The sequence below is a fragment of the Ipomoea nil genome, unplaced genomic scaffold (genome assembly GCF_001879475.1).
Source record: "Ipomoea nil cultivar Tokyo-kokei standard unplaced genomic scaffold, Asagao_1.1 scaffold2805, whole genome shotgun sequence".
Classification (NCBI taxonomy): Eukaryota; Viridiplantae; Streptophyta; class Magnoliopsida; order Solanales; family Convolvulaceae; genus Ipomoea; species Ipomoea nil.
The window spans coordinates 1,909,788-1,924,489 of record NW_017619233.1 but is presented as its reverse complement, the minus strand read 5'-3'; the positions used below and the strand labels follow the sequence as shown (position 1 = coordinate 1,924,489).

Genomic DNA, 14,702 nt, shown 5'->3' with positions numbered 1-14,702 from the left:
CTTGGTCCGGAAGGACTAGGCCCGAGCGGTTAGGCGCACCCTAAGGGGGCACGAGGTCCGGCCTCGCGTACCAACCCCGACGGAAGAGCCCGGTGGCGTAGTCCGGAAGGACTTAGCCCGAGCGGCTGACGCACCCTAAGGGGGCACGAGGCCCGACCTCGCGTACCAACCCCGAAGGGGAGCCCGATGGCGTAGTCTCGTAGGACTATGTTTTGGGGCTAACACTAGGCAAAAAACAAAAACAAAAAAAAAAAAAAAAAAAAAAGATAGGCCTATCACGCCCCGGCAACACCGGGGCGCAACAAGGTGCCGCCTCGGCCGCACAACCGGGGCGCACCATGCTGCGTGCACCTCGGCTGTGCTGCCGGGGTGCACCATGCTGTGTGCACCTCGGCCGTACCGCCGGCGTCCGCCACGCTGCATCAAGACCCCCGACACTGGTCGGGCACTCAAAAAAAAAAAAAAAAAAACATCCAACATGGTTACGGCAGCAAGAACGCATAATCAAACATAAGTCCTAAGCATATAATGAAGATCCAACATTCGAAGCATAGCAAGATAAAGCAGGAAGAGTCATCAAAGGAAATAAACAGCAAAAGAGGGCAAGAATACACGTCTAAAGTCTATGCCCGGATACACAAAACAGGGAATGAGCTAAAACAAGCACAATCAAGGCTGCTCATCAGAACCCGGCGCAGTGGCGAGTGGCAGCTCAGTCGACGGGGCAACGACGACGGTCACTCCCTCGGCCCCCTCATCCAAGTCAGGAACATGAACGCTCAGCAAAGTGGGGGAAATAACTCCCGAGGAGGCCACCAACTCCACAGGCTCGTCGGCGCGATCAAGGGGTGATAGTGAGAAGCCCGCCGCGGGGGTCACTGGCTCGGGGTTCTCCATCTCGGTCGGCAGATCAAGGACGACCGGGTCGAAGGCGTCTCCCTTCTGGCGAAGGGCGGTCTAGATCTCCTGCTGCATAGCATATCGGCCCACCTGGAAGGCCATAGCGCTTTCCTCCGCAATCCTCTCCTTTCCAACGTCACTAGCCAGCCACGAGGTGACTATGTCGCCGCTGCGCCCACGAACATCTCGCTCGAACTCATCAGACTTCTTGTAGGCGGGGATGACCTGTCCAAGCTCTTCCGCATGCCTCTTCCTTTCCGCCTCCAAGGCCTGCCGGGACTCGGCATCACGCCTGACTGCCTCATCGGCCCGCCTGGTCTTAGCCTCCAAGGCTCGCACCAGCTCGCGAGCGCGACCCTGCTCATCCTCGGCAAGGGCCACGGTGGACACGACCCAACCCTGCGAAGAGGCACAATCATAACAAGACAACAACAAGGACTAAGTGTAGTAAAGGAAACCACAAGCAATAATACATACCTCGATGGTCCGGAGGGCCTCTCGCATGATAGCGGGCAAGCTCCGCGTCGTGTGCTGGGCAGGCGGCAGCGGAGGCGGAACGGCCGGCGGTACGGGGGGGGCGACTCACCTGCGGCAGCATCCCTCCCGGCGGGGGCGCACCAGGCTCAGAAGGGGGCGCGCCAGACTGTGCAGTAACCTTCTGTCTCTTCGCAACAGGGCCACGTGCCACGACGCGCTCGAGACGCTCACGGAACGAAGACATGATGGGAGATCTCGCTGTAAAAGGAGACGAGCAAGGGTTAAACCGTAAGCCAAATATACAAACGATGGTCTAGCAAATAAAGGGGAACAAACCACGAGTAGAGGCACGCGGTGGGCCGACAGCAGACCCGGAGGACCTGGGCTCGGCAAAAACCTCGCCCGAAGACCCCGAGGATCCCGGGGACTGCTCTGGCGGCTCATCGTCTGATAACTCGATCAAGGGACGCGCGTCCGACTGGGGCGTACGCAGAAGGCGCGGGCGAATACGAGGCAGTAGCGGCCCATCCGACACAAAGCCCAGGCTACGCATGTTCTCCGGCGTAATCATCTCGCCAATGACAATCTCTCCCCGATCACCCCGAAAGGCGTGGACGTCCCGGGCTAAGGCGGCCGTCTGGGGCGGGGTCCTGTGGCGCACAAACCTGTTGTTCCAAGATAGGAACGGCCGACGATCACCAACCGAGATGAAGACAAAGTGCGGTTTCCAATCTCTGTTGGTCTGATTGAAGTCATGGAACGTCTTCATACGCGCCCGGGCCGCTATACCCACGAACCCCTTACTGGCCTGGCCGGAGGACGAAGTGACTTGAAACAAACTCTGGAAGAGATCCAGGTAGGGCTTGACACGAATGGTGTGGCAGCGAAGCAAGAAGGCAAGAAGTAGGTAATGGGCATTGGGCACCAACTGCCCGGGTGCAATGCCGTAATGGTTGAGGAAGGATTCGATGAAGGGATGAATAGGGAAGCAAAAACCGAGGTACAGGGACTGCACGTGAACCCCGAAGAAGAGAGGTGTCGGAGGCTCGGTGACATTCGCCGATAGGGAAGGCAGGCGTACATCGCCCACAGATCCAACATAGCGTTCGGCCTCCTCAAACTCCTACACGGAGGTCCGAGCCAAAGTCGAGGCCGCGATGAGTGTCTCCAAAGGGGTGTACTGGACAGGATCCTCGTACGGGACCGCAAAGGGGTCCTCCATGACGGGAGGATGGGCGTCCAACGGACCTTCGTATGGCATGGTGACTTCCCCAGAGGGGGAATGAGCAGGAAAAGGAGTGGGGGGGGGGGGGGGTCGCTGGTTTCGTCCATGGGAAGGATGTGAGTGTCTACGGAGTCCAAAAAATCGTCCAAGGAACCGGAAGAAGTGTACATGCACCAACTAAACCTACGAGATAAAAAAGAAGGGGTGTAAGACAGGGGCGTGTTCGGAAAAAAAAAAAAAAAAAAAAAAAAAAAAAGGGGGGGGGGGGGGGGGGGGGGGGGCGGTTTTAGAGGACCTCGGCCCAGGGCCGAGGTCGAGGTCGGCACACCGAGGCCGGGCCGACCCCGGGGTCAGCACGGCCTCGGCGTGCGAGGTCGGCGCGGCACGGGGCCGGCTCGCCCCGACGCCGGAGGACGACGCGGCCACGAAGGCGCGACCTGTAGGCCCACCCCGTGGCGACGACGCCGGCGCACCAGCGCCGTGACGGACGGCGTGTTCGGGGAAAAACCGGCGCACCGGCGCCGTGATGGACGGCGTGTTCGAAAAAAAAAAAAAAATTGGGGCGGTTTGTGGAGGACCTCGGCCCAGGGCCGAGGTCGAGGTCGGCATAGCCGACGCGAGACCAACGCAGCGAATCGGCCAAGACCGGGGCCGGCGCTGCTGCGACGCGGCGGGGGGCGGCGAGGCCACGGAGGCACGGCCACGGAGGCGCGGCCCAGAGGCCCACCCCGCGGCAGTGTCGCGGCGACGCTGGTGCGCCGACGCCGTGACGGGCGGCAGGTGGCAAAAGCGAAAGAAAAAAAGAAAAAAAAAAAAGGGAAAAAGAGGAGGAAGAAGGGGCATACCGCGCTCGGGCCCGGGGCTCGGCGACGGGGAGCAGCTGGGGTCGGTCGGAGGTCGGGTTGCCGCCGCGGGGGGAGGTCGCCGGAAGTTCGCCGGTGGAGGTGGTGGCTCGCCGGAACTTGGGGGGAGAAGAGTGTGATGTTGGGATGGTAAAAGTGTGGAATGAGAGGGGAGAAGGGGTTTATATAGAAGTGGGGGAGATAGGAAGAGGGGGAGTTTTGAAATTCGAAATGCAAAAAAGGGGGGGAAAAGGGGAAAAGATGGATGTGATTGGTTGACTTGGAGAAGATGACCAAGACCTAAGAGGACTCTACTGTGTATGTGTCCTAACAGATGAAGGAGTCATATTCCGGAGGGAGTTTTTTCATCATTATCGCGAGAAGTACACTTGGACGGCAACTATAACGCGGGGACGCGGACGTCTCGGGGTCGGCATTTTTGGAGGTCGGCCAGAGCGTCTACTCTCCTTCATTGACGATTACTCGCAGCTCGGAGAGTGGGGGACTGATGACGGATATATTAGGAACCGACCCGCACCGACCCGAGGGCGCGGGCAAGAACGGGTCCCGGGGCGGCGGCATGTACCCGCCCCGACCGGGGCCTCACCACGTGGCCCCCGTACGGGCCACGTTGGAGGCCGGGCCGACCTCTCCAGGAGGTCGGGCCGACCTCCACATGGGCTCGGCCAGAGCCCATGACGTGCTCGGCCTGGCCCCACAGCACCGCCCGGTGGCGAAACCGGGCGCGGTCAACTCGGATCTAACCACCCCCCGTGTTAGGGGATGGCGGTTAGGGGCGGGGGTTGTATAAAAAACCCCCACCTTGTCTAGTTAAGACACGCTCTACATTTCCTACATACTTTGTCCTAAAATACTGCTGTAATAGCCAATTCTACGGCATTTAATACAATCTACGGTCTCATGGTCTTTGCCATATCCTTCGTACCATTTATTTATTATTCGTATTCTTATTCGGGTTAGTTAAGTCGGACCCCCGGTTTAATTAATTCCATCACTATGCATAGAGAGTTTTGCAGTTCAACCTCTTTCAAATTTGTTGACCTATCTCATAATAGTTTGAGTGGCGTTATTCCTTCGTGTTTGGGAAATCTAAGCACAACATTGTCGCTACTTGATTTAAGCATGAATCACTTTTATGGAAACATTCCAGAAGAAGCTTTAAAGGGTGATGTTCTGCAAATTCTCATCTTGCATTATAATGAATTTGAAGGACCATTACCTCGTACTCTGCTCAACTGTATAGCTCTCCAAGTTCTTGATGTTGGAAACAATGGTCTAAATGACTCATTCCCACACTGGTTAGATGCTCTTCCACAATTGGCAGTGCTCATCTTAAGTTGTAATAATTTTTATGGGGTGATAGGAAATCCTACCACCAAGATTCCATTCCCTATGCTGCGAGTTCTTGATCTTTCCAACAATCACTTCACTGGACATTTGCCTGAAAATTATTTGCTGCATTTTACTGGGATTATAAATGATATTACTCCTCATTTAGTTGTAACATACTCTAATGACCATTTGTATTATGCTTTTGGAAGCTCTGTAATGCTAGTGGTGAAAGGGTCTGAGCATCCCGTGGAAGAAATTCTATACCTGTACACACTCATAGACTTATCAAGTAACATGTTTGATGGAGACATTCCTAATTCAATAGGAATCCTTGGTTTTCTTCGGCATCTCAATCTGTCTCATAATAGGCTAACTGGCCTTATACCATCATCATTGGGAAATCTAACATTGCTTGAAGCGCTAGACATGTCTTGCAACCAGCTGACGGGGGAAATTCCATTGCAACTATCAAAGCTTGGATTTCTGGAAGTACTGAACCTCTCCTATAATCATTTATTGGGAGCAATACCCCGCAGCGGGCAACTTGATACAATTGGCAATGACTCCTATTCGGGGAACACAGCATTATGCGGGTTTCCATTGACACTAGAATGTGGAGCTAAAAACCCACCTGTGAACTCAAAAGAAGAGGATGAGGAGGAGGATTCAGGTTTTTTTAATGGATTTTCTTGGCAGAGCGTGACGATAGGATACTGCTGTTCATTTCCATTTGGAGTTTGTGTGGGATATTTTGCTCTGCGATATGAAAAACTCAACTGGTTGCTAAGAAAACTCATATGGAAGAGAGGAAAGGGTTCCAAAAATACTATTCCAAGAAGACATGGCAGAAGAAGAACAAATTAAATTAAATTTGCAAAGGTAATTACGTACTGCTTTTTATATTGCATATAAAACAACGTTACGTTGTTGCATTTCATAGACCTTAGCTTGTGATTGCAGGCAGATTAAAGGGCAGCGTACGTGCACACAACTTTACACTTCTCAATTGCTTCTACTAATTGGCCTTGGGAACCTTACTTGATGGAGTGCAGTACTACTTTTAATTTGTATAATTGTATGTCTTTTCCCTATTGTTTGTTGTGTTGTTTTAATTTCCAGTAATTTTAGTATACTCTGCAGATTTGAAGCTATTTTAAAACTGTTATCGCAGTGTTTTTTTTTTTGTACTTGTTATAATAATTTTCAGACCTTTAATAAATAATTTTTTTTTAAAAAAAAAAAGAAGACAAAAGGCATGCAGAATCAATGTGTAAATCATACATGATTATTTCTATTTGTATTAAAACTAACATATACTCGCATGAATGTTGTATCATCACGATTGTCGAAAAGTAATAGGAATACAATGAAGTAAGAGAAACGTGATACAAGGAGAAAATTATCAATCTTTTATTATTCATCTTTTAATCAAATATATATATACACGATGTACAAAATTATACTATAACTATAAATGATGAAGAATTATTATCATAATATAATACCTTTTAGCTAGTAATGTCCACTTATATTTATTTACAACATTCCTCATTGAATATTACTATATCATGCTTATGTCACGTAAAAAGTGGCTTAATGAGAAGGTGATGCTTCAAAGAGTAATGTAAGTTCCCACGGAAGAGAGATTAATGCTAAAGTGAGGGCAATCGTTATACCCTACACCACGGCGCACATAGCACTGTGCGCCGCACGCCTTCCAAAACGACGTCGTTTTGGGTCGTTTTGGGAGGTGCTGTAGGAAGTTGCTGGGATTATGTGTATTTGTTCACACAATTATGTGTATTTGTTCACACAATTATGTGTATTTGTTCATACAGTTATGTACATTTTTTATACAATTATGTACATTCTTTTTATACAATTATGTACATCCGAATCAGAAAATTTGTGTGTATTATGTTAAGAGTTGATGTGTATTATGTTAAAAGTTTATGTTTATTATGTATTATGCTAGATTATGTGTATTATCTTTTAAAAAGAGTATGTATATTTTGTTATATAATTATGTACATTCATGTATACAATTATGTGTATTCTAGTATAACATTATGTACATTTTTTACCAGGGTTTTTTTTTTTCAAAAAACAAGTAACTGCCATTCACTGGGGCGGGAAATTTCAAAAAAAAAAATAAAATTAAAACGACGTCGTTTTGCATCTGGGCGCACAGTGCAACACGCGCCGTGGTGTAGGATATAAATTGTCAAGTGAGGGACTATTATATTGGTCTGAAGAGAATCGGTAGAATCTTCAAAGATTGAAAGTGTTACTGCCTCCTCGGCTCCTCACATCTATACTATCTATACTATCTATACTATATCTATACTATCTATACTATATATAAAAACAAAATCCTGAAGTTTTAACTTCCCGCCCAATTCCTAAAAAATCTCTCTTCCTAATAAAATATATTGAATTCTACTTTCCCATTCGTACAATAATTCTGCGTTAAAATTGTATTCTAATATTATAAAATAGTGTAATACAATTGAAATTTTAACTTCCCGCCCAATTCCTAAAAAATCTCTCTTCCTAATAAAATATGTTGATTTCTACTTTCCCATTCGTACAATAATTATGCGTTAAAATTCTATTCTAATATTATAAAATAGTGTAATACAATCTATACTATCTATACTATATATAAAAACAAAATCCTGAAGTTTTAACTTCCCGCCCAATTCCTAAATCTCTCTCTTCTAATAAAATATATTGATTTCTACTGTCCCATTCGTACAATAATTCTACGTTAAAATTCTATTCTAATATTATAAAATAGTATAATACAATCTATACTATATATAAAATAAAAATCCTGAAGTTTTAACTTCCCGCCCAATTCCTAAATAATATCTCTTCCTAATAAAATATATTGATTTACACTTTCCAATTCGTACAATAATTCTGCGTTAAAATTCTATTCTAATATTATAAAATAGTGTAATACAATCTATATCTATACTATATATAAATACAAAATCCAGAAATTTTAACTTTCCGCGCAATTCCTAAAAAATCTCTCTTTCTAATAAAATATATTGATTTCTATTTTCCCATTCGTACAATAAATCTGCGTTAAAATTCTATTCTAATATTATAAAATAGTGTAATACAATCTATACTATATATAAAAACAAAATCCTGAAATTTTAACTTCCGGCCCAATTCCTAAAAAAATCTCTCTTCCTAATAAAATATATTGATTTCTACTTTCCCATTCGTACAATAATCCTGCGTTAAAATTCTATTCTAATATTATAAAATAGTGTAATACAATCTATACTATATATAAAAACAAAATCCTGAAATTTTAACTTCCGGCCCAATTCCTAAAAAATCTCTCTTCCTAATAAAATATATTGATTTTTACTTTCCCATTCGTACAATAATTCTGCGTTAAAATTCTATTCTAATATTATAAAATAGTGTAATACAATCTATACTATATATAAAAACAAAATCCTGAAATTTTAACTTCCCGCCCAATTCCTAAAAAAACTCTCTTCCTAATAAAATATATTGATTTCTACTTTTCCATTCCTACAATATTTCTACATTAAAATTCTATACTAATATTATATAATAGTGTAATACAATCTATACTATATATAAAAACAAAATCCTGAAATTTTAAATTCCCGCCCAATTCCTAAAAAATCTCTCTTCCTAATAAAATATATTGATTTCTACTTTCCCATTCGTACAATAATTCAGCGTTAAAATTATATTCTAATATTATAAAATAGTGTAATACAATCTGATCTATACTATATATAAAAATAAAATCCTGAAGTTTTAACTTCCCGCCCAATTCCTAAAAAATCTCTCTTCCTAATAAAATATATTGATTTCTACTTTCCATTCGTACAATAATTCTGCGTTAAAATTCTATTCAAATATTATAAAATAGTGTAATACAATCTATACTATCTATACTATATATATAAAAACAAAATCCTGAAATTTTAACTTCCGCCCAATTCCTAAAAAATCTCTCTTCCTAATAAAATATGTTGATTTCTACTTTCCCATTCGTACAATAATTCTGCGTTAAAATTCTATTCTAATATTATAAAATAGTGTAATACAATCTATACTATATATAAAAACAAAATCCTGAAGTTTTAACTTCCCGCCCAATTCCTAAAAAATCTCTCTTCCTAATAAAATATATTGATTTCTACTTTCCATTCGTACAATAATTCTGCGTTAAAATTCTATTCAAATATTATAAAATAGTGTAATACAATCTATACTATCTATACTATATATATAAAAACAAAATCCTGAAATTTTAACTTCCGCCCAATTCCTAAAAAATCTCTCTTCCTAATAAAATATGTTGATTTCTACTTTCCCATTCGTACAATAATTCTGCGTTAAAATTCTATTCTAATATTATAAAATAGTGTAATACAATCTATACTATATATAAAAACAAAATCCTGAAATTTTAACTTCCCGCCCAATTCCTAAAAAAACTCTCTTCCTAATAAAATATATTGATTTCTACTTTTCCATTCCTACAATATTTCTACATTAAAATTCTATACTAATATTATATAATAGTGTAATACAATCTATACTATATATAAAAACAAAATCCTGAAATTTTAAATTCCCGCCCAATTCCTAAAAAATCTCTCTTCCTAATAAAATATATTGATTTCTACTTTCCCATTCGTACAATAATTCAGCGTTAAAATTATATTCTAATATTATAAAATAGTGTAATACAATCTGATCTATACTATATATAAAAATAAAATCCTGAAGTTTTAACTTCCCGCCCAATTCCTAAAAAATCTCTCTTCCTAATAAAATATATTGATTTCTACTTTCCATTCGTACAATAATTCTGCGTTAAAATTCTATTCAAATATTATAAAATAGTGTAATACAATCTATACTATCTATACTATATATATAAAAACAAAATCCTGAAATTTTAACTTCCGCCCAATTCCTAAAAAATCTCTCTTCCTAATAAAATATGTTGATTTCTACTTTCCCATTCGTACAATAATTCTGCGTTAAAATTCTATTCTAATATTATAAAATAGTGTAATACAATCTATACTATATATAAAAACAAAATCCTGAAGTTTTAACTTCCCGCCCAATTCCTAAAAAATCTCTCTTCCTAATAAAATATATTGATTTCTACTTTCCATTCGTACAATAATTCTGCGTTAAAATTCTATTCAAATATTATAAAATAGTGTAATACAATCTATACTATCTATACTATATATATAAAAACAAAATCCTGAAATTTTAACTTCCGCCCAATTCCTAAAAAATCTCTCTTCCTAATAAAATATGTTGATTTCTACTTTCCCATTCGTACAATAATTCTGCGTTAAAATTCTATTCTAATATTATAAAATAGTGTAATACAATCTATACTATATATAAAAACAAAATCCTGAAGTTTTAACTTCCCGCCCAATTCCTAAAAAATTTCTCTTCCTAATAAAATGTATTGATTTCTACTTTCCATCGTACAATAATTCTGCGTTAAAATTCTATTCTAATATTATAAAATAGTGTAATACAATCTATACTATATATTTAAAACAAAATCCTGAAATTTTAACTTTCCGCCCAATTCCTAAAAAATCTCCCTTCCTAATAAAATATGTTGATTTCTACTTTCCTATTCGTACAATAATTCTGCGTTAAAATTCTATTCTAATATTAAAAAATAGTGTAATACAATCTCTGCTATATATAAAAACAAAATCCTGAAGTTTTAACTTCCCGCCCAATTCCTAAAAAATCTCTCTTCCTAATAAAATATGTTGATTTCTATTTTTCCCATTCGTACAATAATTATGCGTTAAAATTCTATTCTAATATTATAAAATAGTGTAATACAATCTATACTATATATAAAAACAAAATCCTGAAGTTTTAACTTCCCGCCCAATTCCTAAAAAATCTTTCTTCCTAATAAAGTATATTTATTTCTACTTTCCCATTCGTACAATAATTCTGCGTTAAAATTCTATTCTAATATTATAAAATACTAAATTAGTGTAATACAATCTATACTCCTATATATAAAAAAAAACAAAATCCTGAAATTTTAACTTCCCTCCCAATTCCTAAAAAATCTCCCTTCATAATAAAATATGTTGATTTCTACTTTCTCATTCGTACAATAATTCTGCGTTAAAATTATATTCTAATATTATAAAATAATGTAATACAATCTATACTATATATAAAAATAAAATCCTGATGTATTAACTTCCCGCCCAATTCCTAAAAAATCTCTCTTCCTAATAAAATATATTGATTTCTACTTTCCCATTCATACAATAATTCTGAGTTAAAATTCGATTCTAATATTATAAAATAGTGTAATACAATCTATACTATATATTAAAACAAAATCCTGGAATTTTAACTTCCCGCCCAATTCCTAAAAAATCTCTCTTCCTGATAAAATATGTTGATTTCTACTTTCCCATTCGTACAATAATTCTGCGTTAAAATTCTATTCTAATATTATAAAATAGTGTAATACAATCTATACTATATATAAAAACAAAATCATGAACTTTTAACTTCCCGCCCAATTCCTAAAAAATCTCTCTTCCTAATAAAATATATAATCATTTCTACTTTCCCATTCGTACAATAATTCTGCGTTAAAATTCTATTCTAATATTATAAAATAGTGTAATACAATTGAAATTTTAACTTCCCGCCCAATTCCTAAAAAATCTCTCTTCCTAATAAAATATGTTGATTTCTATTTTCCCATTCGTACAATAATTATGCGTTAAAATTCTATTCTAATATTATAAAATAGTGTAATACAATCTATACTATATATAAAAACAAAATCCTGAAGTTTTAACTTCCCGCCCAATTCCTAAAAAATCTCTCTTCCTAATAAAGTATATTTATTTCTACTTTCCCATTCGTACAATAATTCTGCGTTAAAATTCAATTCTAATATTATAAAATAGTGTAATACAATCTATACTCCTATATATAAAAAACAAAATTCTGAAATTTTAACTTCCCGCCCAATTCCTAAAAAATCACTCTTCCTAATAAAATATGTTGATTTCTACTTTCTCATTCGTACAATAATTCTGCGTTAAAATTCTATTCTAATATTATAAAATAGTGTAATACAATCTATACTATATATAAAAATAAAATCCTGATGTTTTAACTTCACAGCCAATTCCTAAAAAATCTATCTTCCTAATAAAATATATTGATTTCTACTTTCCCATTCATACAATAATTCTGAGTTAAAATTCTATTCTAATATTATAAAATAGTGTAATACAATCTATACTATATATTAAAACAAAATCCTGAAATTTTAACTTCCCGCCCAATTCCTAAAAAATCTCTCTTCCTAATAAAATATGTTGATTTCTACTTTCCCATTCGTACAATAATTCTGCATTAAAATTCTATTCTAATATTAAAAAATAGTGTAATACAATCTATCTATACTATATATAAAACCAAAATCCTGAAGTTTTAACTTCCCGCCCAATTCCTAAAAAAATCTCTCTTCCTAATAAAATATATTGATTTCTACTTTCCCATTCGTACAATAAATCTGCGTTAAAATTCTATTCTAATATTATAAAATAGTGTAATACAATCTATCTATACTATATATAAAAACAAAATCCTGAAATTTTAACTTTCCGCCCAATTCCTAAAAAATCTCTCTTCCTAATAAAATATATTGATTTCTACAATAATTCTGGGTTAAAATTTTATTGTAATATTATAAAATTGTGTAATACTATTCCTATTTTAATCTATATCTATTTTATATATCAGTGTTGCAAAAATCGTGTCGCTGGCCGCGACGAGGAAGGCCGGAATCAGCCTCCTCAGCGGCCGCCTCGCCGGCTGAACCGGCCTTTAATTTTATTTTTTTTTAAGTTGTAAAGTGTCAAAAGTTCAGCAAGGCATAACTTTTGACTCCGTTGTCCGTTTTGGACAAATATTTTTTTAAATCGCGTATTTTTTCGAGATCTATCCACCGCAAACTGCCGTAGGCGGTTTGGCCCACCAATTTCTGAAAAAAAAAATACTTTATTAAAGAGTTTCTAAGAAAAAACTATGAGAACCTTATATTTTATTAATGAATTTTTAAATTTTTTAATTAAACAATTATCCCGTTCATTATTTAATAATCTTTCTTTATAATTGGTCAAATTATTTAATTATGGTAAATTTGGGAATAATTAATGATGGTAATAGAAATCCTAGAAGAATATAGAATTGAACAATATTTAATTATTGTTATATTATTATTGTGACTCACGGAATACAAGAGTTAATGCCATTTTGGTCCTAGACTTATTGGGGCATTGACACTTTTCATCCTCCATAATAAAAATTGCCACTTAGTAGCCACTGTTATTGATCGTTGGACAGTTTTGATCCTCCGTCAATGACGCCGTTTGTTGACCGTGAATTAGAAGGGTTTTTCTGTCTTTTTATGTTCTAATCCTTGTATTTCTCCATCTATTGGTCACTACTACATCCATTTCTTCAAACTGAGGTTATCCGCTTCAGTCCTTTCTAACATTAAGAAACCATCTTCACACACCCATGCTTGTGGAAATTTTGTCGAGCATACAACATAACTAGCAAAGTCAGGAATATCACCCAACTTCCCTTAACCTTTCTGCATCAACTATAATAGGTATGCCCCAACTCTTTGCCTCCTGCACTACAATCAAAGCAGTCTCATGCAGCCTTCCATCTAAGTAGACAATATTTACTCCAAGCGCTGAAGACAATTTTGATTTGGGTATGTAGACCCTCAGATATCATGGGTGGATATCCTGGAGTGAAGATGCACGTGCGAGTTTTTTTTTTTTTTTTGGGTTGTCAACAATGACATATGTGAATGGTGAGTTTCCTCCTTTGGACACCACCATAAAAGATGTATCAACACCATCCCTTTCAAGTTCATAAAGTATTCTTTCGCCATGCGAGTCATCAGCAACCTTATATATGATCCTTGGATTAAGACCAAGACGAATTTTATCATCCGGATTTTATCAAAGCATTGCCAGTGTTACCACCTCCTTGAACCTCAAAGCTGGTGCTCCGAATTTTATCATCCGGGTTGGGGAATGCAGCTACAACAGCCAGGAAGTCAACACCGGCCATTCCAACACCTCAAACAATGCGATTTTTGGGGAGCGGCGAATTCCACATTTTCAGCTTGAAACTTCAATGAATTTCAGGTAGAATAACAGAGTTTTTGAGGTTGTGCACCAAGTAGTTGTGGTTAGAGAGAGAGAGAGAGATGGGAAGGATATTTGTGGTCAATATGGAAGGGAGGACTTACAGGTGCAAATTCTACATCACGCCATCTACAACTACAACTGCTATTTACCATAGGAGGGTTCGCCAACCTGCTGCCCTCTCTGCTTCGCCGGAACCAAAAACCACCGATGAAGGCCCCAACCTCGCCGGATCTGTTGCTGCACCGCCAGATCTGCCTTACTGGTCCGTCGCCGGAAGGAGTTACTGCCTCGTATGCTCGCCGCCGTACCCACAACTCGCCGGAGAAGAACCTCGCTGCTACTCACTACCGACGATTACTACTTAGCCGCCAAGTCTCGCCATCTCGCCTCACAGGAGTCACAACAGCGCTGGTCTAAACAAGATTAGAAGAATAAGACATAAAAAGACAGAAAAGCCCTTCTAATTCACGGTCAACAAACGGCTTCATTGACGGAGGATCAAAACTGTCCAACGACCAATAACAGTGTCTACTAAGTGGCAATTTTTATTATGGAGGATGAAAAGTGTCAATGCCTCAATAAGTCTAGGACCAAAAATGGCATTAACTCCGGAATACAATACAAGAATAT

General features: G+C 39.0%; 1 protein-coding gene across 1 annotated transcript; it reads left to right on the top strand.

Annotated features, from left to right (window-relative positions):
• The first annotated feature begins 4,587 nt into the window (after window positions 1-4,587).
• Window positions 4,588-5,306, top strand: LOC109158050 (receptor like protein 30-like). Its single transcript, XM_019305867.1, has 2 exons — window positions 4,588-5,131; window positions 5,239-5,306. Exons 1-2 carry the CDS (start codon window positions 4,588-4,590, stop codon window positions 5,304-5,306), a joined length of 612 nt encoding a protein of 203 aa, XP_019161412.1.
• The last annotated feature ends 9,396 nt before the right edge of the window (window positions 5,307-14,702 follow it).